General features: G+C 38.4%; 1 protein-coding gene across 2 annotated transcripts in view; it reads left to right on the forward strand.

Moving 5' to 3' along the window:
* The window catches only part of PHLPP2 (PH domain and leucine rich repeat protein phosphatase 2), a 64,944-nt gene that overhangs the window by 13,192 nt on the left and 25,583 nt on the right, over positions 1–26,169 (forward strand). For both annotated transcript variants that reach the window (XM_086351602.1, XM_086351603.1), the window contains 6 exons: positions 7,509–7,642; positions 15,401–15,591; positions 21,265–21,390; positions 22,535–22,689; positions 24,439–24,585; positions 24,969–25,199. In XM_086351602.1, coding sequence (XP_086207728.1) covers positions 7,509–7,642; positions 15,401–15,591; positions 21,265–21,390; positions 22,535–22,689; positions 24,439–24,585; positions 24,969–25,199 — 984 coding nt within the window. The remainder of the gene's footprint in view (positions 1–7,508; positions 7,643–15,400; positions 15,592–21,264; positions 21,391–22,534; positions 22,690–24,438; positions 24,586–24,968; positions 25,200–26,169) is intronic.

A 26,169-nucleotide genomic window follows, 5' to 3' on the forward strand; every position in this document is an offset into this window, starting at 1 on the left:
TCAACACTCAGAAGTAGTGTGATAACTAAACTTTGCCCGTGAATTTTTTTTTTTTTTCTCCCCATGAATCTTAAATTGTTGATTTCCGTGGGCTGGGTCCTAGAAATGGGATTATTGGCACTAAAATTACCCCATTATTTTTCCTAAATCATCCATGATTTTCTTCTTAGCTTACTCTTTTTTAGTTATGGACTTGTCACTTGAATTTAACTGAGGGGTTATGAATTTATAGAATTTTAGCACTCGAAGGAACCTGAGAGAGAGACCTTCTAGGAAAATGAACCCAACCTAACAGCCCTGCCACCTCCTGCCCTTTCCATCTGGGAATATGTGTGGGGGCCTCGCTTTTGTCGTCACAACTACAGGAGAGAATTACCAGCATTTAGGGAACAAGGGCCAGATAATATCCTCAATGTGTGGGAAAGTCTTGTACAGCAAAAATTGTCCTGCCTAAAAGGCTAGCAACTTCCCTGTGGGAGTCACAGAAACCATTTTCCTTCGTTTTATAGATGTGAAACTGAGGTCTGGAGAGGTCAGGTCCACAGCACATTCCTGCAGCTGCTTGGTCCTAGAGCTATAGCTGGAACACAGGTGTCCTGTCTCCCAGTCCAGTGTTCTTTACATAATATTTGGTCTGTCTGTTTTATTGGACTGTTTAAGTGATAAATGACTCACTAGTGAAGCTTAGTGTAATCATTGCCTTCTCTTTGAGAAGTTGTAACAACATTACCTTAACAAAATGAAATGCCCTTTGGCTCATGGTCATATATTTACTTTTATTTTTAGTCATCAAAATGACTAAGATTTCAGTGGCTGATACACTATTTTTTAAGATAAGTTAATAATTGATAAGATATGTCTAGCAGAAAGTTATGCTCTTGCAATTTGGAATCCTGAGTTGTAATTCGTTTACTATCACTGACTAGCCAGGTGACCTCTTACAAGTGTCTGAAGTTTCGTTTACCATATTTTAACATTAAAAAGGGGAGTGGAAAGTCCTGTTTCAGAATACGTACTGAGCTGATTAACTCTGAGGAAGGAAAAAGATTATTTTTGTTTTGTTTCATATTTCTGTACTCTTTTAAACTATAAAAGAATGTGTTAAAAAAAAAGAATGTGTTATACATTAAGTAATTTGTCTTTTATTAAAACTTTTGTTTTTACATTTTAGTTTTTCACTTCTGAAATCAGTGTGTATTTTACATTTGTTGGTAGGTCATAGTCTAATTGGCAGTGTTTTTTCTTAATGGTTATTGCAATGCCGTCTGGTTTACTGTGATACAGTTCTGACACTAACCACAGACGTCCTTCACAAGTTAAAGGACATTACACCTGCAACTATCATGTTATTGACCCCTTCAGGTTCAGGAATTCACTAGAATGTCTCACCGAACTCAGATCAGATCAGATCAGTCGCTCAGTCGTGTCCGACTCTTTATGACCCCATGAATCACAGCACGCCAGGCCTCCCTGTCCATCACCAACTCCCGGAGTTCACTCAGACCCACGTCCATCGAGTCAGTGATGCCATCCAGCCATCTCATCCTCTGTCGTCCCCTTCTCCTCCTGCCCCCAATCCCTCCCAGCATCAGAGTCTTTTCCAATGAGTCAACTCTTCACATGAGGTGGCCAAAGTACTGGAGTTTCAGCTTTAGCATCATTCCTTCCAAAGAAATCCCAGGGCTGATCTCCTTCAGAATGGACTGGTTGGATCTCCTTGCAGTCCAAGGGGACTCTCAAGAGTCTTCTCCAACACCACAGTTTAAAAGCATCAATTCTTCAGCGCTCAGCCTTCTTCACAGTCCAACTCTCACATCCATACATGACCACAGGAAAAACCATAGCCTTGACTAGACGAACCTTTGTTGGCAAAATAATGTCTCTGCTTTTGAATATGCTATCTAGGTTGGTCATAACTTTCCTTCCAAGGAGTAAGCGTCTCTTAATTTCATGGCTGCAGTCACCATCTGCAGTGATTTTGGAGCCCCCAAAATAAAGTCTGACACTATTTCCACTGTTTCCCCATTTATTTACCATGAAGTGGTGGGACCAGATGCCATGATCTTCGTTTTCTGAATGTTGAGCTTTAAGCCAACTTTTTCACTCTCCACTTTCACTTTCATCAAGAGGCTTTTGAGTTCCTCTTCACTTTCTGCCATAAGGGTGGTGTCATCTGCATATCTGAGGTTATTGATATTTCTCCTGGCAATCTTGATTCCAGCTTGTGTTTCTTCCAGTCCAGCATTTCTTATGATGTACTCTGCATATAAGTTAAATAAACAGGATGAAATACATATAAATATACAGCCTTGATGTACTCCTTTTCCTCTTTGGAACCAGTCTGTTGTTCCATGTCCAGTTCTAACTGTTGCTTCCTGACCTGCATACAGGTTTCTCAAGAGGCAGGTCAGGTGGTCTGGTATTCCCATCTCTTTCAGAATTTTCCACAGTTTATTGTGATCCACACAGTCAAAGGCTTTGGCATAGTCAATAAAGCAGAAATAGATGTGTTTCTGGAACTCTCTTTCTTTTTTGATGATCCAGTGGATGTTGGCAATTTGATCTCTGGTTCCTCTGCCTTTTCTAAAACCAGCTTGAACATCAGGAAGTTCACGGTTCACATATTGCTGAAGCCTGGCTTGGAGAATTTTGAGCATTACTTTACTAGCATGTGAGATGAGTGCAATTGTGCGGGAGTTTGAGCATTCTTTGGTATTGCCTTTCTTTGGGATTGGAATGAAAACTGACCTTTTCCAGTCCTGTGGCCACTGCTGAGTTTTCCACTCCACCGAACTCAAGGAAGCAGTATTTAAGATTACTATTTAAGTATAGGTGTTAGTCGCTCAGTCATGTCTGATTCTTTGTATCCCCAAGGACTGTGGCCCACCAGGTTCCTCTGTCTATGGAATTCTCCAGGCAAGAATACTGGTGGAGTGGGTAGCCATTCCCTTCTCCAGGGGATCTTCCCAAACCAGGGATTGATTCTCTATTGTCTGAGCGAAATGAATATACACATAGGGAGCATCCATATTACCCTCCCAGCCCATGAGTGTGTTCATCCACCAGGAAGCTTCAGTACAGAGTTTTTGTTATAGGGTAGGATTGATTGATTTAATCATTGATCTTGTGCTTGAACTCAAATTTAAATCCCCAGCCCTCTCCTCCCCCAAGATTGGGCTCATGTCAAGCCCCAAGCCTCTCTTCAGGAGGTTGGGCTTTCTGTGACCAGCTCCCATCCTGTGTCAGCTCATCTCTTAGCATAAACTGAGAGGTGATCCAAGGCGCTTGTGAATAACTAAGACACTCCCATTACTCAGGAAATTTCAAGAATTTAGAATCCCCCTCACAGAAACCAGGGACTACAAAGACTAGCAGGATTCTTATACAACAGTGATGCATAAAAATAGTGTATCTTTGAAATGAGGATGTATCAGACTAACTATGTATAGTAATTTTAAAACATAACTTTTTACATTCCTGGTATAAGTTAACATAGGAAATACTTTGAGCTCTCTTCTGCATAAGTTATTTTAACTACTTTTAAAAATAATATTGTTTGCCTAAAGGCGAGGCTTTGTAAGGACATTGACATAGGTTCAAACCCTGATGTCATATGTACTAATTATGCAACTCTCTCTTTTAGTTATTTCCTAGTTTTGTAAAATGTGAGACACTTCTAGCATAGTGTCAGATGTGGAGTAAACATTCATCAAAGTATCCTTGTTTTCTGTATCATTATATGTATTGTTGGTCTTAAAAGTTTGCAGATTTTACCTTATTGGCCAGAGATTGAGTTTTAACCTGACTTTGATGTATAAAATGCTGCTCTGTGCTGTGTTAGGGTCTTGGATACAGTGTGTTGGGTTGTAAGAATGTACTCTCACTATTAACTAGAGTTCTTGTGGAGTGATTGTTGTTGTTTAGTCACTGTAGACCTACTCTTTGGGACCCTGTGGATTGTATAGCACACAGGTTCCTCTGTCTTCCACTGTATCCTGGAGTTTGCTCAGTTTCATGTTCCTTGATGTGGAGTGATCCCTGAAATGAAACTTACTCTTCTCCTTCCTGTAACTTAACTGTGGGCACTGTTCAGAATGACTGTTGGCTAAGAGCTACAAGGGCTACAGTCCATAGGGTTGCAAAGAGTTGGACGTGATTGAAGTGACTTAGCATGCAAGAGCTACAAACACTGTTGATAGCATTATGGTATTGGTTGGCTGGTTTGGAGAAAAATAACCAGATGTACATATATTCAGATTTACAAGGACTGTTGTAGCTTCTGGAAGCCCGAGAAACACACTGTTAACAACAATAGTCTTACTGTCTCTTCTTAAAGCCTTAACGGAAGTATTTCAAATGATGAATGGAACCTTTCTTTGCTAACATATTCTGTCTTACACCTATTTTGCAATAGATGTATTTCCTTTGATTTATGAGAGATTTAACACATAGCTAATTAGCAGCCTGTTAAACTTTTGGAACTTTGAAACACAGAACTGATCCATAAGCATATGATAGCATTTTCCCTCCCCCATACTCTCTACTCCCTTAAGCAGATGAGTTTAATGAGTAAATAGAATTAGTCCCTCATTTTACTTGTTTTTGCAGTTCTTGAAATATTTCTTGTTTGCTCATTTATGCTAAATTGATGAGAGCAGATGTAGAGATTCTCTTAGTTTTTTTCCCTCTCTCCCAGGGAAAATACTTTCTTTTGGTGGAAATAGTTAAAGAGGGTTTCCAAAATCTACAGAGCCTTTTTAGATCAGGAAATCTGATGATGCAAAATATGTTAGGATATTTCTAATTCTCTTGGTTTTCCAGAGAGAAATAAGAAAATTGAGCTGATAAGATAGAGCTTGAAAGTAAAATTTCTTGGTCTTAATATGTGATCATTATAGTTATAGTATATATAGTCATATATATATACCATATATGTGGAATTATAGTTAAATACATTGAACTCTGTATCCAAAAATAATAGCAGTGTTTAGGTAGAATTTGTATTATACTAGGAAGATGTCTTGCCTGGAAAATCCCATGGACGGAGGAGCCTGGTGGGCTGCAGTCCATGAGGTTGCTAAGAGTCGGACACGACTGAGCGACTTCACTTTACTTTTCACTTTCATGCATTGGAGAAGGAAAAGGCAACCCACTCCAGTGTTCTTGCCTGGAGAATCCCAGGGACAGAGGAGCCTGGTAAGAGGCTGTCTATGGGGTCGCACAGAGTCGGACACGACTGAAGCGACTTAGCAGCAGCAGCAGGAAGATGTCTTAGATACATCATAGACCCCGGAATTGTAAAAGACCCTAAAGATCATCTGGCTTGACTTGATTCCTAGAGCAGACTCTTCTAAATTGTCTGTGACAGGTGGCTCTCTCAGAGCTATTTTGATGGACAGTCTGTTTCATTATTGGGCATCTCTAATTATTAAGGTTCTGCCTCATTTTTAATCCAAGTCTACCTGTGCAACTTCTCACTGCTCATAGTCCCTTTCTTTGGATCAGTCTAGACTAAATCTAATAACCATTCTTGACATGGAAAGACGGAGCTGTTTATGCCCGTGGTCACCCTGTCTTCAGCTTAATCCTTCAGCCAGTCTTCCTGTTACATGACTAATTGACCCCTCCAGGATAGTTTATTACAAGTCTCTTAAAATGTATCCTTCTTTGAAGGATTCTACCATTGTATGAGGAAGGTGCTTAATATTGTCACAGCCCTTTGTGGACTTTTCTTTTATTTGATAGGAGATTCATTGTAACTGATGTTTTTATTCTGAAAAGTATATTTTCCATTTCTGTTAGATTCAGTATTTGCTGATCTTTGTAGGCTTTTAGTTTTTTGGTCATTCCCCATGTAGTAGTTCTGAGTTTACAGAAGCTGGAAGTCAGAACTGAGCCAGGAGGGTCAGGAGGGGCCACATCGTGGCTTTTATTTTTATCTTTTTGTTTTTTGGTATGCATCAATATGATTTCCATTTCTACATTATAATTTTATTTTACAGTTGTTTATATTTCACTTTGTAGTATTTTCATTTCATGTTTTTAAAAAGTAAATCTTATTGTCAACTAGTATTTTCTAGTTCTTGAACCACAAAACACAGATCCTTCATGTCTTTATGCCTTGATGGAAGGTGTATCATGTTTCTTGTGATTAATACAGCTCTTAAGTTTTCTAAACAGAATCCTTTTAAAGAGTGATGTTCTTCAAGATCTTTTAAACACATAGGCTTTCCTATACTTGTTTTTTGATTGTTGTTTCAGTTGGGGGAGACATTCTATTTTTATTCTCATTAAAATTTTATTCCGTTCCTAAGAATTTTTTGAATAATAATTGTCAGTACGTTATCGAACACTACTACATGTGAAATAATTTGCTAAGCCCTTTATGTACTGTACGATATCTTCTTATAAGCAAATAAATAAATACTTCTAGTAACAACCCTGTGAGTTAGGCACTGTTGTCATTCATTAGGCTGCTGAGGAATAAGTCAATGAGGTTAAATAATTTGTCTAAGGACACACATGAGCTGATAAGTGGCAGAAGTAAGACTCAGACCCAGGCAGTCTGACTTTTGGAGTTCATGCTCTCAGCTGCTGTACTTGTTATAACTGCTTTCTCCTAAAATAATTGTAAAGGAAGCATTAAGTTCGTGTGATTTAAAGTATGCAGTATCCCCAGAAGCCACAAATGATTACTGACATTCTGGCTTTTCCTTGCTTTCAGTCATAACCATGAAACAGAATGATTTCTGGGTAATTACTGGGCAGTTTCATTCCTAACTTTTTTGGAAAAATCCATCTATGAAGCCAGAGGTCAGCAACCCAAAGTCTCCATTTTTAATTGTGTTCCAGCTTATGTGAAATCAGTTATGGGCGAGTATAATCTTTTACACCTCATAGTTTTGATGCCTTTAAGTTTGAACCAGAGATTCTCAAAGGACCATCTGGGGTCTCTAAGATTCTTTAAAGAGGTTCATGAGGTCAAAACTATTTCATAATAATAATGGGGTATTAATTTTCTTTTTAATTCTCAGTCTCATAAGCATACATTGGAGATTTCTAGAGACTACACATCTTAGAGCTTATCTGCCTTCAGTTATCCAGTTATTAAATAGATTTACAAAGTGCTGAACAGTATAAATCTTATCACTACATTTGTCCTATTTTGAAAATAACAGTTTTCAGAAAATATTTGTTAACATGTAATGGGTTTATTGTTACTTAAAAATGAATAAATATTTAGAAATTCTTAATTTTAGTTTCTCAGTAAATAAGTAGATAAATGTCAATAGGTAGATAAACCCCATGTAAACAAAAGCTCTTTGGGGGCTTCAAAGACTACAGAGGGATCCTGAGACCAGAAACTTTGAGCACCACTAGTTGTATTGTAAGATATTAAAGAAAATTGATATAGAAGTAAAAATCTAGAGCATATTAGAAGATTTTAAAAATCAAATAAAGTGTGTTTATAGCTTACCAAATATTTTTCTTCTGAATTGTGTAAGCAGGAGACTGGAACCTACCGAACGACCTCTTCAGATTGTTTATGATTACTTATCCAGGCTGGGGTTTGATGACCCTGCACGAATACAAGAGGAGGCAGCAAATCCTGACCTTGGCTGTATGCTCCGATTTTATGGTGGTAAGACTTTTCAGTGGCTTTGTGAATATATTAACTGTTTTAAAAAAACGTTTTGTATTAGGGTATAGCCAGTTAACAATGTTGTGATAGTTTCAGATGAGCAGCAAAGGCACTCAGTCAATCATATACATGAATCCATTCTTCCCCCAGTCTCTCCTCCCATCCAGGCAGCCACATAACATTGAACAGAGTTCCCTGTGCTTTATAGAAGGTCTTTGTTGGTTATCCATTTTAAATATAGCATTAACTATTTTTAATTGATTATTTGTACCTGTAACTTCAGCCTTTTAAAAATATTTTATTCAAAGCTGCCTTAAATTAGGCAGTCAGAAAACAACAGCAAAAGTCTTCTCTTTTTATTTTTGCTCTTTTTGTTCTAGTGTTTTGCTGACTTCCGAATTATTATGTACCTTTGCCACCATCTCGATCAAATCAGAGCTTTAGTTTCAGATTTTTAAATTCCTTATAAGGTTCATGAACTTCTGGACAGTTCAAGAATGTTCAGAAGTAGGTAGTTATTATATATGACTTAGCATTTGATGGACTCATCAGATGTGTATATTGCTGAATTTAGTAAGCTTTATTGTTTTTTAGGGCTGTTTTTCCTTTCAGTGTATGAGTCTTGTACCTCCTTGGTTAAATTTATCCTAAGTACTTTATTCTTTTTTAAAAAAAATTATTTCTTTTTTTATTTTTGGTTGCATTGGGTCTTTCGTTGCTGTGCGCGGGCTTTCTCTAGTTGCAGAGAGCAGGGGCTGGTTCCTAGTTGTGGTGCGTGGGTTTCCATTGCAGTGGTTCTCTTGTTGTGGAGCACAGGCTCTAGGGACGCAGGCTTCAGTAGTTGTAGCTCACAGGCTCTAGAGTGCAGGCTCAGTAGCTGTGGTGCATGGGCTTAGTTGCCCTACAGCATATGGAATTGTCCTGGACTAGGGCTCAAACCTGTGTCGCCTCTGTTGGCAGGTGGATTCTTAAACACTAGACCACCAGGGAAGCCCTGAGATAGTACTCTTTTATTGGCTGAAGCTGTATAGGCTTGAGTCGGGCTGGAAGATTCACTTGTAACCTGGCTCACTCATGTGGCTGTTGGTAAAGGCCCCAGTTTCTCACCAGCTTTTGTCAGGAGATCTCAGTTCCTCGCTATGTGGACCCCTCTCTCAAGGTGTGTAAATATCTTCATGTTGTGGCAGCTAGCTGCCCCCAGCAATGAGACACACACACATGCACATGAGCGTGTGCATACATGTATATGCAAACACACACACCGACTTCAGTTTTTATGACCTAGTTTCATAAGTCACCATTCTTTTTACCACTTTCTGTTCATTAGAATTGTGTCACCAAAAACAGCACACACTGTTGAGTGGGGAATTAGGCCTCACCTTTTGAAGAAAGGAGTATTAAAGAATTTGAAGTATTTTTTGAAGCAAATATTAATAGCTTATCAATCAGCTTTCAATATTTCATGTATAGAGCCTTTGGTGAGTTGCCTTCAGTTAGAATATAGTCTTAATAAGGCGAGGGTCAGAGGGGCCCAAGTTCAGGCCAGTTAGTTTTGATGTGTTTGCCGAATATAAAAGTTGCTCAGTACTTCAGGGGCCGTTGTGCAAATGCCAGTTATCAGTCTTGCTGGTGTGGGTGCTGGGGAAAAATGAGTAGAATGACTCAGTGCAGATTCATGATGTAAAAGCCTTGAAATAACATGTGTGACTAAAGATGAGTGGGTATTATGATTGATCACAGAGATTAAGAGAGTCAGTTAATCAACTCCTTATTATGTATGAGGAAGTGGAGTCTGGGAGGTGTGACTTGCTGGGACTGAATAGTTCAGGTAGCATAGCACCCAGCCTGAGCATTTCTTTATGTCCCATATTCTCTCACAGGTTGTCTGAGACACTTCCATCCAAGGGGCATAAACACGTACAGAAGAAACTAGATACAAAAGAATCACATATTATGTTCCCATTCATTTAAAATTTGAAAACAAGCCAAACTCAGCCGTATTGTTTAGAGATGTGTGACAGGACCACTGTTTGTCCATCAGATCTGCTCTTTCCTTCTTCCGTAACAACACTGGCCTTGACTGCTCAGCTCTACCTCATTCTCAATCTTTTATGCAGTTAGATGTGCACCTGTGACAAAATTTTCATCAGTGGTAAGGAATGAAATTGTTGGGTGCCACTTTTACACCTGGTTCCTAAACCTTCCCATGCAGACTTCTTGTTCTTTTCCTCTCCTGTAGGCTAGGAAGGCAGTCATCTGAGCAACATTGAAGTCATGTGTTGAAATGGCAAAGCCACCTTCAGCTGGAGTTTCTCAACAGAGTTGACTCCTGGCAACCCATACTGCCCTCCCTAGCAGAGAATTAGATTTCTGTTGAGTTAGATACATTCTTTTTGTTACAGTAGTTAAAACTGCTATAACTAATACATAAGTAGCAAAAATACAAAGAAAACAAGGAAATGATTATTCTAAAAGTCAAGAGAATGGTTGACCTCTAGGGTTGAGGGAGGAAGTGATTCCTACAAGTGGTGTTTTTGAGTCAGTACAAGTGTATACCAGTAGTGGCTATCTATTAAGCAATGACATATAGTGTGATAATTATGATATACTAATCAATTTGGTATATACCTGTTGAGAATATTCTAACTTTTATTCCTATCTAATGTGTATTTCTAGAAATATGTTTCGTTTTTTTTTTTTTTTTTTACATAAATCCTATCATTTGGTATTGGTCTTCATGCTGTTTTTCTCCCAGCAGCATTTTGGAGGTCTTTTTTAAAACTCTTTTACATGCATTTCTTTACGTTGCATACTGTTGAATGTCACGTATGTATTAGAGTTTATATAACAGTTTCCCTAGTGATGGGCTATTTTACGTAGCATTATGGTAAAACTGCATCTTTGTACACCTGTTCTTCAGAGTATATCTTTAAACATGAAATTATTGGGACTTTTAATATTATTAGCATTTAAAGTTTTTACTAATCTGATGGATTAAATGATGGCCTTATTGTTTTAATTTTGCTTCCTTGATTACTAGAATGGTGGAATATTGTTTCATAGTTATAGTAGATCTTAGTTTCTTCTTTGAATTAGCCTTTATATATTTCTGTTTATCTTTTTTCTTATGATCTGAAAGACTTGTGTATATATTCTGAATATAAATCCTCTGGACGCTGTATTTGTGACATATTTTTCTTCCAGCTTGTAACTTGTTTTGTAGTTTTATTTATTGTTTTTTATGGTGCAGAAGACTTACTTAATCATATTTATGAATATTTTCCTTTAATACATTTACATTCCTTTCCTGTCCTAGGTCATAAACATCCTCTATATTTTCTTGAAGTATTTTTATAGTTTTAAAATGTGATATGAGGTAGGAATCTAACTTAATTTTTTTTTTCTCTACTGATAGCCAGTTGTCCCAACAATACTTATGAAATAGCTCATCCTTTTCCTACTGATCTGATGCATTGCCTTTATTAAGTTCCTATATAGGCAGAGGTTTATTTTTGGACTCTATCCTATTACATTGATCTCTTTGTCTAATGCTAATACCAACACTATTTTTTATTAATATACCTACGTGATAGATTGTAATAGATGATGGGGAAGTTCCCCTTTACTGTTCTTCTAGAAAATCAGGAAGGTCTCTAGAAACAGAGAAATCTTTCTGAAGAAGTAGTTTTTGAGTTGGTTCCTTAAAAATGGGTACAATTTCAGTAATCACAAAGGAAAAGGAGGACAGAGGAAGGGTATTAGGAATTTCAGTTCATGTTCTGTGAATCAGATAATTTGAGTCCAGATTTTTCTGGGCCTTGAGTACAATATCAGAAATTTGCCCTTCATTTGACAGATGGTAGAGGAAGTGATGGGATCCAAGTGGGGCTGAGAAAGATGATTCTGGCACCAGAATGGATAATAATTCAGGCTTGAATTAGGGATCCGAAGTAGGGAATGGAAGGAATCATTCATATAGAGACTTTTTGAAGGAATATTAAGTGTTGGTGGTTGATTAAAAAAAGGAGTTGAGGAAGAGATCCTAAGAGGCAAAACTGACTGAGGTTTTGAGCCTGGGTGGCTTTGGGAGAATGACAAGACTTCACTTGTGAGAAGGATCTGGTTTCAGGCAAGTGTAACTGTAAGCAGTGGTAGACATCCAGTTGGAGATGTCTGGCAGGTAGTCAGATATGTGGAACCAGGAGCTTTGGAAATACAGATCTGGGAGTCAGGTACATGGGAGTGTTAAATCTGTGGAAGCTGTTAAAGATTGAAAGTAATACTTAAAATATAGGAAAAGAAGGAGGCTTAAGGCAGGACTTTCATTATATTAATAATGACTATCTTTTATTATATACCCTCACTATGTGCTGAGCACATACTAAGGTGCTGAGCACTTTGTGTACTGTTTTTCAATTCATCCTTACAAGCATTCAGGTAGATATTATATTATTACTCCGGAGAGGTCTTAACTGATTCTAAATCTCATCTTCTTAACCTCTAAGGTACTCTTAGTATTTAGTTGATAGAGAAACAGTTTAGAGAAATAAAAAGGATCCATAAAATGTGAGACCTGGGCAGGACTAGGGATCATCTAATCCAGCTCCTTGGTCTTTAACTTGGGAAATTAAGGCCTAAAAATATATTAATAGAACTTGTTCAGGGTCATGAAACCAGATGGTGGGATTGCTTCACCAACCACTGCTTCCAAGTTTGAAATTTGTTTTGAAGTTTCCTGTTTTACTTTTGCGATGTAAGTAAATGTTTCATTTTTACCCCCGATAATATCAGCCAGTGTTTATTTATCGGTTTAACTTTTTATTTTGAACTAGCTTTAGCTTTTCAGAGCAGTTGGAAAGATAGCACAGAGCGCTCCTGCACAGCCTTCATGCAGTTGCTCGAGCAGTTGTTCTCATATAAACGGTGCTTCGTTTTCCTCTGGCTTCTTTAAAGATTTTTCCTTTGTCTTTAATTTTCAGCAATTTGATTATGAACTGTCTGGGCTTGACTTTCTTTGTGTTCAGCCTGTTTGGGGTTCTCCAGCGTTCCACATGTTCTGTCCAGGTTTTATAGGTGAATTCGATGGGAGAGACAGGGCCGAGTGTGCTTTCTCTAACTCAGAACCAGAACCTTAGTCGTATCTTTTGATTAAAAGAAGTATTTCATTTTGATGGAGTCCAATTTAGCAGTCCTTCCCTTTATTACTTCTAGAAGTTATATTGCTTTACTTTTCAGTTTATATTCACAAAGTCTATGTAACTTCATTTTTTATTGTCTGTTTTGAGTATCATCATGATCTCATGGGCTTATGTATATTTGTTTCAATTCATTGCAGACATTTTTCTTTCTGATGCTTAATTTGTCTCATCTCAGTTCCTGGGAGCTCTTTCAGGTTGCCTTCTGTGTCCTTCCAACATGACCCCAGTTGGGCTACGCAATTGGCTCAGTGGTAAAGAATCTGCTTGTCAGTGCAGGAGCCACAGGAGATGCAGGTTCAATACCTGGATCAGGAAGAGCCCCCGGAAGGGGTAGTGGCAACCCATTCCAGTATTCCTGCTGGGAAAATCCCATGGACAGAGGAGCCTGAGGGGATATAGTCCATGGGGTTGCAAAGAGTCAGACACGACTGAGTGACTAAGCCTAGCCCAGCACAGTCTTTGGTAATATTCCAGATTTTTCCATTAAGTTCTTACACAAAAAGATGTCCTAAGCTGATCTTTTCATCATCTGATTCACACCAGAAATAGGTGATTTTTCTAAGGACTCCTGGTTCATTTTAATGAAACATAATGTTTAGAGATTATACTATGGGCATTGTTAGAGAACTCGCCTTGATTTTTTAGAAACATTTTTTTTTTCTTAAATTATAAAATAATCCATGTTCTTTATGAAAATGAAAGTGTTAGTTGCTCAGACTATAGCCCACCAGGCTTCTCTGTCCGTGGGATTCTCCAGGCAGAAATACTGGAGTGGGTTGCCAGACCCTTCTCCAGGGGATCTTCCTGACCCAGGGATCAAACCTGTGTCTCTTGTATCTCCTGCATTGGCAGGTGGGTTCTTTACCACTAGCGCCACCGGGGAAGCCCCTATTTTCTATTTTCTTTATAGACATTTCAAAGTATACCATAATTTTCCACTTAGTCTTGACTTTTGAGATTGTAAGTCTGTTTTTAACTAGAACTATTAGTCATTCCAAACATTTATTAGAACTTCCTCATTCTGTTTTTTACCACTTTCAGAAGATCAGAGACTTAGCAAACCCTCCAAAAATAATAAGACAGCATATTATTTTGTGTATAAATAACTTATTCCCCCCAAAATTGAATATTCCTTTCTGAGAGTAGCTACAGATAGCTACTATAGAAGCACAAATGAGAAGAAAAGAGCCTTAAAAGGATAAACTTATAGAGTTTCTTAAAATATGATTTGTGGGCCATCTGCATTTAAATTACTTGAGATACTTGTTAAAAACATACTTTCCTTTGTTCCATCCCAGATCCTCTGAATTAAATTCTCTGTGGGTAGGTCTTGGCGTTCTGCATTGTAAACTAATTCTCAGATAATTCTTGGGCACATAGAAATTGGAGAATCCCTGATCTAAAGGAATTCTACAGTTGAGACTGAGAGGGAACTGGAGAAAACTGGAGTGCTTTTGTAGCTTTGATAGAAACAATAGGGAGGGTGGAGTTGAAGAGTGAGAAGGAAGAAGAACCAAACTCCCCAAGGAACATGGAATTTAGAATATAGATGAAAGGATTGGCCTAGACTGGAAGGAGAAATGGTGGTGTTAACATACAAAGTTTAAAGCTTTGAAGTAAGCCAGACCATTTCCTCATTTTTTATACAGGAAACACACAGTCAAAAGGGTACCATGATGCCCAGGGTTTAATCAATTATGTAATAGTATTGAGTACACCCAGTTTTTTTCACTTCCCAGTCTGTTGCTGTTTGCTCAGCCTCATACTGTTGCTACTTCTGTTCGTTTCTGTGTAGAGTTACTATTTCCAGTAGTACTTTAACCAAGAACATTTCTTCTGTCATAATGCTGTTTTGTTCACTGTTACCTGTCGTGTAAAGTTTTATAAAGGGTGGTAAAAGATAGAGACGCTCTTGCATGTCTGTATCAGCTTCTGCTACCGTGATTGGGATAGTTGATTGAAATATCAGCCAAAAGCTTTTCCTCACAAAGAGCAGGAAGATGGAGGATTGTGTACAGAACTAGTTATTAATTTCTTCCTTCTGCGATAGACTAAGCACAATAGTGGCTGTCTCTTATTCCGTACTTCTTTTGTATCTAAAACCATGATTACTACTTTACATTCATTATCTTAATTTTTTATAAGGACCTCCCAAAGGTAAGTAGTATTAAGATCTGAACTGTATAAATGGGGAATGTCAAGGTCAGTGAGATTATGTAGTTCAAGGAATCAAAGTAAGTAGCAGAACTCAAGTTTGAGTGTCTGACTCCTGAGTCCATGATCTTAACTACTCTGTCATACTGCCTTTCTTTGAGTACATGGGAGCTATGACTGGAAGAAGGATTGACAATGGCATCCGAAATTCACAGTGCTCCCATTATATAACTTCAGGGCTGGACAACATTTTAAGACTGAGAGCTTATTTTGTAATACTTACATTGCTTGGTTACTTAAATCTGTATTAGGGTTGCTGAATGTTGACATGTAATGCTTTCTTTTTCCCTTTCATTATTTTTGTACTACCTTAATGGTGGCTTCTGATGTACTCTTTTATTTTCAGAAAAACCATGCCAGATGGATCATCTGGATCGAATCCTTCTGTCTGGCATCTATAATGTACGCAAGGGAAAGACCCAGCTGCATAAGTGGGCTGAACGCCTGGTTGTTCTCTGTGGCACCTGCCTCATCGTGTCCTCAGTGAAGGATTGTCAGACTGGGAAAATGCACATATTGCCTCTGGTTGGGGGAAAGGTAAGACCCACAAAGATAAATTACTCTTTCTTTGGTCATCTTAATTTAAAAAAAAAAAAAAAATCACATATGCTTTTCAGAGTTTTTTCCACATCTTTTCAAAGAAGCCATTCTGAACATTATTAAAGATTACATCACAGAGTTTTTGCATTCTTAGGTTTAAATGAAACCGACTCAGGCTAATTTACACATAAAACAAGTTTTTTACATTACAGACCCCCTCAGAGGTCCAAAGACTATGTTGTTGATCAGTTGCTAAGTCGTGTCCGACCGTTGTGACCCCATAGACTGCATCATGCCAGGCTCCTCTGTCCTCCAGCATCTCTTGTAGTTTTCTCAAATTCATGTTCATGGAGACTATCCATGCCCCAGATTCTGCTGCAGAACCCGTCTGTTGAAGAAACCCCTGCTTCCACTGCTAGGCACTAAATGCTGTCAGTAGTACCACCAAGAGTAGCCAGGGGCTGCTGCCACTAGCAGCTGCCTTTGGAAACTAGAAGTAGTGGCTACTTTTGGAAACTAGGCTGCCTTTGGAAACTTAGCATCCTCCACCAAAACAGATTCTTTCCTATTTCTCCTTTTCCCCCATTAGACTGAAATTCAGAGTCTGGAGTGCTCATTAGCTCCTATCAAGCAGCCAGAGAGACCTGCATTTTTTGCGTCTGTGCAAGAGAATTCTCCATGATAGGAAAAGCAGTTCAAAGTCATCAGAGTGATAGATGACTGGAAACAGATAATGCTACTGAGAGAAAATGTCAACTTGTATTTTATATCCAGTTGAATTACTTTGTAAGATTGAAGGCAAAATAGAACATTTTCAGACATTTAAAAATTAATGAGGGACTTACCTGGTGGTCCAGTGGCTAAGACTCGGTGCTTTCACTGGGTTCAGTCCCTGGTCAGGGAACTAAGGTCCTTCAGCTGCACAGCTGAAGGGGGAAAAAAAAAACCAACATAAAACAAATGAGCTGGCATATAACCTCACTGAAAGAACTACTAAAGATGTATGTCTAAAAAACAACACCCCTCCAAATAAACGGGGGAAAAAAGAAGAAAACAACAAAGGATCGAAGGAAAGTAAATTCAAAGGAAGGTATAAGATATAAGAACAGATGATGAGTGGAAGATATAAGAATAGATGATGAATGCAAATACTGATAAAATATGGTAGTAAATTTAATACTGATTGTAAAAAGATTTAAATTTTTTTATATTTTAAATATAAATTTCAACAACTAAAGCTCAAACTCCTGAACAGCATTCAGGATTTGGTGATGTGTTCAATGAGGAACATGTGATGCAGTCTTTGGATAAGAGGAAAGAAAGAAAGTGAAAGAACTCTCTCAGTCCTGTTGACTCTTTGCGACCCCGATGGACTGTAGCCTACCAGGCTTCTCTGTCCATGGGATTTTCCAGGCAAGAGTACCAGAGTGGGTTGCAATTCCTTTCTCCAGGGGATCTTCCCAACCCAGGGATCGAATCCGGGTCTCCTGCATTGCAGGCAGATGCTTTACCCTCTGAGCCACCACCAAATAGCTTTACGCTTTGTTAGAAAAATGGTCAAGTACAAACTTAAAAATTTTAAGGATGACTACTAAAAGTAGAGTGGGAAAAGAGAATATAAACTCTGTAATGCTAAAAGAAGGCAGGAAAAGGATTGAGAAAAAGGAGCAAAATAATTAGCATGGTAAGTTATTACATATTATAGTGACATGGAAATAAATCCAAATATTTTCTACTAATTACTGTTTATAGGAGACACACCTAAAACTTAGAAGGTTGAATGTGAAATGATAGAAAAATCACACTAATCAAATAGCAACCAAAAGAAAATTGGTATGGTTATATTAACATCATACAAAGCACATGAAAGTTTGTATGCAACATAGGACTTGTGTCAAGACATTTACAACTTGGTAATAGACAAATAACCTATTTTGGCAAAGTTGAGAAGCAACTGGGAACACAGTCACTTTGGAAAACAGGTTTTTTTTGTTTCTTATAGTTAAAAATCTGCTTTTCAGATGACTGAGCATTTCTCTTAGATACTGAGAAATGAACACAAATATTTCCAAAAAGTATAAGTGAATGGTCTTAGCAATTTTGGTTATAATTGACCCAAACTGGAAGCAACCCAAATGTTCACTGAATGGTAAATTGATAAAACAGATGTGCTGTATCCACATGTGTTGTATTCACTGTGCCACTGAGCAGTGAAAAGACATGAGCTGCTGATACACACAGGAAAAAGGGTGAGTCTCAAAACATTAAGTGGAAAAAGCCAGATGTAAAAGTCTATTTATTGTATGATTCCATTTACGTGAAATTAAAAAAAAAACTGTAGTCATAGAAAAGAAACCAGTGGTCGTACCAGGATATGGAAGAAGGGGATTGGCCGCAAAACAGCCATGAGGGACGTTTTGTGGGTGATGTGGTTGTCCAACTATGTATTTCATCAAATTGTTCACTTAGAGTTTATGAATTAAAAAAAAACACATAAATTTTATGTAAATTATACCTCAGTAAAACTTGTCTCCTGAGAAAGACATTAATGTGCAAAAGCGTTAATAGGGATAAGGAGGCTTACTGGAACCTGATGAGAGGAACATTTTATGTGTATTACCATGTAGTCTCAACATACATATTGCAAAACTTAACAAAATTACTCCGAAGTTGACAAATTAACTTCTAGTGGGAGATTTACAAGCCTTTCTCAGAATTTGACATTATGTGACTATTTTTCTGTGTCAAACATCCCATAAAAAATATCTAGAAGAAAAGATTATTCTAAAGCAATCAGTAATGCCTGTTCTTCATTTCAACAAAGTCCTTTATTTTGACACAAACTCATTGAATTGTGGTGATTTATTACTAATAAAAATAGCCTAGTTGTAAGCATCACAATTGAATGTTATGAATATTATTTAATTTTATTGGATCTTCTTAATATGATTCTTATTAGTTTAAAAGTATTTTGTGTTTCTGCCATTTGGTTCAGTCTTTACTTGGCACCAGAAGTCTAATGATTTATAACTTGGAAGTTTCCAGCTGACTCACCGAGATTCAGTAGCTATGACATACAGAAGTGAGATGTCAGACAAAGATGTAAGCGGTTCCATAGCTATAAAAATACTTCATCTTCATCAATGGTATATAGGCTGGGTTGGTGAAGAAAGCTGTTGTTGTGCTATGAATCCGTACCATCACCCCAAGTGGGACTGGAGGAAGTTCTGACTCTTTCCTCAAGCCCAGTGAAAGAGGTTTCAAAAGAACCCATGGAATCCTGATTCAGGTTCCCTGCAGTAAGGGGGACATAGTGCACTGGTGTCCTGCCTTCTGACCAGGAAGTCTTGAGGATGAGATAGGCTGCTTTAGTGATTGATAGAGCACAGAGCCTAACTCATGTGTTGGGATCCTTGTGTATTCCTTGGGTTTGTTAGTATGTGACCCAACTGGGTTAAGAGGAAACACTAGCCATTGGGTGGGTGGGTGGATTCTCATGTCTGGTGGGGCCACCTGGAGGGGCCAGCAGACATCACTGGAGGACGAGCTGTCAGTGGACCACCAGGTTCCTTCACGTCTGAGGAGAGACTGGTTGCCTATTGGAATAGTATGCGTTAGCCTGGTTAAGGAATCTGTAGGTGAGAAGCCACTAATGGTTGAATTAGGGGGCTGGTATCCAAAGAACCTTCAAAAGGACCTATTGAGGAAGATTATCCCCTTTAAAATCTAGTAGGTCTGGAGAGCATGAAGTCAGGTTATGTCTCTGCTAGTTTATAGTAACCTTTGGGTTTGCATGTTCCCTGTTCTTCATTCTGCCCCATGTTTGTGCTGGACGGGGTCAGAAATGGCTTCTAGCCCATCACCTCGAAAGTAAGAGAGGGGGTGAGTCCAAAGAGGAGGCCAGGGTACCCCTTGCAGGCAGGCAGACAGCTATCTCCAGTGTACCACAGTGGTGGTGAAAAGGTATGGAGCAGTCTTACCTTTGAAGTGAAAACTTTGGCTCTTACCTTGTGGGCCTACAGACTCTCCTGTTCTGAAACTCCCCTGCAGTGGAAGCACAGAATCCTAACCACTGCACCACCAGAGAATTCCCCCTTTGGTTTTTTCTAAACAGCTTTATTGAGATGAAATTCATATACTGTACAGTTAACCCATTTAAAGTATGCAACTCAGTGGCTTTTAGTAAATTCACAGAGTTGGGCAACCGTCATCATAATTGATTTTAGAATACTTCTATGACCCTTTGAAAAGAAATCCTGCACTACTTAGCCTTCATCTCCCCATTCCTTCTCTATCCCCAGGCATCCATTAATCTACTTTCTGTCTCTACAGATTTGCTCATTGTGGACATTTCATATGAATGGAATCATACAATGTATGGTTCTTTATGACTGGCTTCTTTCACTTAGTGTAATGTTTTCAAGGTTCATGTGGGTTGTAGTGTGTATCAGTGTTTTATTCTCATTTATGGCTGAATAGTATTGTATGATGTACTACATTTTGTTTATACATCTACCTGTTGATGAACATTGAGGCTGTTTCTACTTTTTCCTATTATGAATAACTCTGCTGTAATTCACAGAAAATTTTTGTGTGGATGCATTTTTTTCTTGGGTATATACCTAGAAATGGAATTGCTGGGTTACATGGTTGCTGCTACTGCTGCTAAGTCACTTGAGTCGTGTCCGACTCTTGGGACCCCATAGACGGCAGCCCACCAGGCTCCCCCGTCCCTGGGATTCTCCAGGCAAGAACACTGGAGTGGGTTGCCATTTCCTTCTTCAATGCATGAAAGTGAAAAGTGAAAGTGAAGTCCCTCAGTTGTGTCCGACTCTTAGCGACCCCATAGACGGCAGCCCACCAGGCTCCCCCGTCCCTGGGATTCTCCAGGCAAGAACACTGGAGTGGGTTGCCATTTCCTTCTCCAATGCGTGAAAGTGAAAAGTGAAAGGGAAGTTGCTCAGTCGTGTCTGACCCTCAGCGACCCCATGGACTGCAGCCTTCCAGGCTCCTCCATCCATGGGATTTTCCAGGCAAGAGTACTGGAGCCTTCTCCGGGATTACATGGTTACTTTTAACCTTTTGAGGAACTCCCCAACTATTTTTCAAAGTGACTGTACCATATTACATTCCCAGATTCAGTTTCCCTGCGTCCCTGCTAATGCTTGTTACCCAACACTTGTTATTATCTGTGTTTTTTATTTTAATCATCCTAGCAGATATGAGGTGGTACCTTGAGGTTTTGATTAGCATTTATCTAATAAATAATGACATAGAGGGCTTCCCAGGTGGTACAGTGGTAAAGAATCTGCCTCCCAATGCAGGAGACACAAGAGAGGTAGGTTCGATCCCTGGGTTGGGAAGATCCCCTAGCGTAGGAAATGGCAACCCACTCCAGTATTCTTGCCTAAAAAATTCCAAGGACAGAGGAGCCTGGCGGGCTACAGTCCACAGGGTCACAAAGAGTCAGACACGACTGAGCACACACTCAGTGATGTAGAACATTGTATCATGTGCTTATTGGTCATTCCTCTGTCTTTGGAGAAATATCTTTTCAGATCTTTTGCCTAGTTAAAAAACTTGAGTTGTTTGTCTTTGTTATTGTCCTGTAGTTTTTTGGATTGGAATTGTTTTGTTTAATTGGTTCTGGTTTTCTCCCCGCTTCTTCAGGTAGAAGAAGTGAAGCGACGTCAGTACTCCCTTGCATTCAGCTCAGCTGGAGCCCAAGCGCAGACCTATCTTGTCAGCTTTGAGACTTTGGCTGAGTACCAGAGGTGGCAGCGGCAAGCTTCCAAGGTGAAAAGCTGTCAGACGTCCTCATGGGGAGATGAGAGCAGAGAAACCAACAGAAAGATATTTTGAAACTGAACTTACTCCCAAGAGATCGAATTATAATTCTTATGTACATCACTCCAGGCTTTTCTGAATACATAGTGAATGAAATGGAATTCTCCCAGGTCCTTAACTTATTATTTATATTGGCACAGTGCAGAACGCTTTCAAAAGTGTTTTCAGGTACCAACTCTGTGAGGAAGGTAGGGGCTTGAAGGAGTAGAGACACAATGAGGTTCAAATGACTCTCCCCCCACCTTGGTGGTCTGTGATAGATGGAGCTGTCCCCTAAAGATGAAGTGCTCTAAAATTATATTTCATTTTCCAAATTCTCTTGTCCTCTTAGCCATCTTTTCAGGATTTAAACGCATTTTTCTTTATGGGGCTAGGTAGTTGCATTAAAGATTGTTTCAGTATAATGACATGCCACCAAAACATGAATGACTTTTGTAGTGATATTTTGTTTTTTTTAGATCCATTTTCACAGCCCATGTTATATTAGTATACTATTATAGCAATATAAACCTTGTTTCAGTGTTATTTCTGTATTTGTGATAGTAATCTGCTATGAATAAAACTAGTTTCAATTTTAAACAGCTTTTCTATTCTTCTGCTCTTGTAAAGACAAATTAATATTTTTTGAGCATCTTTTACATGCTAAGTAGCAGTGCTGCATACTTGGTTTTTTAATTTTCCTCATGACAGATGAAGAAACTGCGCAAGTTAGGAACTGAGCTTGTGTGGCTACAAAAGGCCATATTAAAAGATCTTTTAATATCACATCCCCTCCTAAAGTTTTGAACAGTTACTTGGAATCATCTTAACTTTACTTCCTGCATGAGCTATTACTAACTTTCCATCTTTTGATTTTTTTTTTTTAACTTGTAGACATGTTACAGCTTACACCTGTTTTTTCAAGCATCTTACAGTTTTGGGGGAAAAGTAAAAATTCACTGCTTCTTATAAATGAATACTCAGATCTTATGACCTTTTTTGTCTTCCCCATCTTATTAATTGGTTCCTTGTTGTGTCAATGCTGTTCCATCCTCCGCTGGGTGGGAGACATTCAGCACTGGCTCAGATGGCTCTTCTCTGTGACCTTATCCAGGTGGTGTCCCAGCGCATCAGTACTGTCGACCTCTCGTGTCACAGCCTTGAGGAGGTTCCTGAGCATCTCTTCTACAGTCAAGATATCACCTACCTCAACTTGCGACACAACTTCATGCAATTAGAAAGACCAGGGGGCCTTGACACTTTCTACAAGTATGTGGGGCACAGGTTTCCAGACCAACTTACTAAAATCTAATTGTAGTCAATATCTGTAGATAAGCATGTTTACCCCTTGTGTACATATTTGAAAATTTCCCCTCCCTTTTGAAGAAGTAAGAATTTTTGTTCAGTTTTCCCACTCCCCCTTTTCCCTCTGTATAAGATATGATAGATGTAAAGTTTCTGACATGGAGGCAGCATCAAGCTGCCCTTGATCTGGATAATCTTTTTCTATAAGTCATTGACAGTGGAGCATGATCTGCAGCCAGGGTAAATAGAGAGATACCATATTTGGGAAGTTTTTAAATCAAAAGTTTCAGACTTAAATAACTTAAAGGAAATAGGCCAAATTTCAAGAATTCCACTCCCAGGTTAGAGCTTTTATCTTTCCTTTGCACCTGCTATTGCCAACTCACAAGCCTTTTGTCAGTGATGAAACCTCTCTCTCCTAATAAAGGAACCATTTCAGTCCTAAGTGACAATGACCCATATATTTTTCCATCTTCTTTGTTAGAATATATTCCCCATTCCCACCCTCCAACTTCACCTCCTTCCTTTCTTTAAAAAATGGGTAGAAATGAATAAATATATGGTGTAAGTAATTGGGCTTCTTGTGGGGAGGGGAGAAATTGAAAGTTAAAGCGTTCAAACTACATGGTAATCAAAAAGCTAAATGCACATTGAAATGACATATTTTACATACTTTGTAACTAGTATTTCATAATTTTCAAAAAGTTTATGATTTTTACCTCATCTGAAATGTTTTGCAAAGTTTTCAAATATAAGCCTCTATGTCGTAATGAGATAATTATTTTAATGATATTGATGTTTAAAAATTAAAACAAGCTATAATTTTAAGGAAGTGGACTTCTAGTATTTCCTTCTGAATTTCTATGAAAATAGGGTTAATCTTGTTTGAGGGCTGGCTTAGGAAATTGGAAGTCAAGGTACCAAACCAAAGGAACAATCAGTACTCAAAGTCAGGATATATGGAAGACAAAAGTTGAAATTTTCAAAGAGAAATGTTAGAGAGGGGTACCATGGATTCAAGTCTAGAAGCAGATGATACGGTTCATCATTGTGGAGATCGTCACCTTAGCCGTACCATCTTGCACTGGTATAATAATGAAGTATAATACTCTTAAGTAGAATTACAGGAGTGACTCTTCAGGATCCAGTTTATGATGATACTGTCTCTCAGTGAGACATTATGTAGATACTTCTACAAAAATTTGAAGTGTTGAAAATTACTATTTTGTGTTGTGTATCATCACATTACAGTAAAACTGCATATCACCTACATATTTTTAAACTAACTGGCTCAGTCATTTACAAAAAGAGAAATTGCTGGTAATGAGATTTGATCCACAGGTTTGTTAGCTAGTCCTGTGTCCATGAATTGATTAATTGTAAGGCTTTTGTATATTCCATGTAGACATTTAATAAAGGAAATTATTTGAAGCATATCAATAATGGTATTGATTCAACTTGATAGAAAATAACTGTACCATTGTGAGTTTTCCAAGAGTTTCTGCCTTTCTGAGGAGAAGAGAGAACAGCTCCCACCTCACCAGACCTGGTTTCCTTGACAGCTCAGACTGGGCGTTAGTCATCCTGGTGTCTGTGCCACACACAGTTGGACACATACTGAATGTTCAGTAAATATATGCAGAACACATTCTTTGATGGACATTTATAACATCACTTTTTCATTCAGTAGTATAATGTGCCTTTGCTTTTTAGATTTTCTCAGCTGAAGGGCCTGAACTTGTCCCATAATAAGCTTGGGTCATTTCCTGTATTATTATGTGAAATTCCTACCCTGACTGAGCTCAACCTTTCCTGTAATGGATTCCATGACCTGCCGAGTCAGATTGGCAGTCTGCTGAAGTAAGTACCTGATTTTTACTGGGTTTGTCTTTTCCTTTGTTTGCAGTGTAAGGAACTTGTCTGGTATTTGGAATAAAGGTAGTTCCATGAGCTCTTGCAGTGAAATAGATCATGAAATTTTGAGAATTCTAGTCAGCAGCAATTACTTGCCTATAGAAGAGACTAGTCCCTCAGTTTTAACCATGGAGGCTCTGACTACCCTTGATGTTAAAGGGACCATCTGTATTTAAGTCATCTTAGTAAGTCTCTATAGATAGACTGAGGGCATCTAATCATATTGGATTTATAATAAATTAGTATCAAGTAAAAATCCATAATTCTAGTTCTATCCATTCCAGTTAAAACGTTTCATCAGGGAGTTTTGTGTTGTTTTCTTCTTGCAGTCTTCAAACCCTCTGTCTTGATGGCAACTTCCTGACCGCTTTACCTGAAGAACTGGGAAATCTACAACAGCTGTCCTCCCTGGGAATTTCCTTCAACAACTTTAGTCAAATTCCCGAGGTTTATGAGAAACTCACTATGTTGGATAAAGTGTTTATGGCCGGAAACCGAGTGGAAGTGCTAAACCTGGGGGTGCTGAAACGAATGAGCCATGTCAAACATGTGGATTTGAGGTGAGATCATTCTTTTTCATTTTTGATTGCACTGAGTCTTCACTGCTGCTTGTGGGCTTTCTCTAGTTGCGGCAGGCGGAGGCTCCTCTTGTTGCAGAGCACAAGCTTTAGGCACATGGGCTTCGGTAGTTGCAGCATGCAGGCTCAGTAGTTGTGGCTCGTGGGCCCTAGAGCACCAGCTTAGTAGTTGTGGTGCACGGGCTTAGTTGCTCTGCGTCATGTGTCCCAGAACAGCAATCGAACTTGTGCCCTCTGCACTGGCAGGGGGATGCTTAGCCACTGTATCACCAGGGAAGTCTGTTTTGGTCATTGTTCACTGCACTTTCTTTTTGTCTACCTCTGGTGTTCCTTTACATTTTCTTTTTAAAAATAAAGACTCTTGAAACCATTAGGATTTTAGAACAATGTATGTTTTTAAAGCTGTAGTAAAGCTTCATTTTTCACTTAATGGTAGAGAGATTTATGAATGAGATAGGTGTACCATGTGGTAGAGATGAAGATTGTTCTGACTTACCTCCTAGCAACATTTTATGAGAATTCCCATTTCCTTTCATCCTTACCAATGTTGGATTTTAGCAGTCTTTTTCCTTGTTACTGTAGTAGGAAGAAAATAGCATTTCATCATTTTAATCAGCATTTATTATGAATGAGGTTGAGTATCTTTTTGTATGCTTATTGGTGGTTTGTATTTTTCCATAATAAACTTGACATCTTTCTGTTGAATCATTGGGTTTCTTCTTGATATCTGTGGTATTAGAATTGAAATGTTACCAGTTTTACTAGTAATATATTTTAATGAGTTTTATTCCTTTTTAAAATTATTTATTTGTAATCTTTTCCTAAACGAAAGTAGTAAAACACACATACTGAATGTTCTGTCATTTACACTAATCCATTGATGTCCCTCATAAAGACAGAGTAACAAAAATTTATTGAAGAATAGGAAAATGAGAACAAGCCTGCATGCATT

Source organism: Bos grunniens, chromosome 18 (genome assembly GCF_055505025.1).
Source record: "Bos grunniens cultivar Pamir isolate PY7600 chromosome 18, Bosgru_T2T1.0, whole genome shotgun sequence".
NCBI classification, from domain to species: Eukaryota; Metazoa; Chordata; class Mammalia; order Artiodactyla; family Bovidae; genus Bos; species Bos grunniens.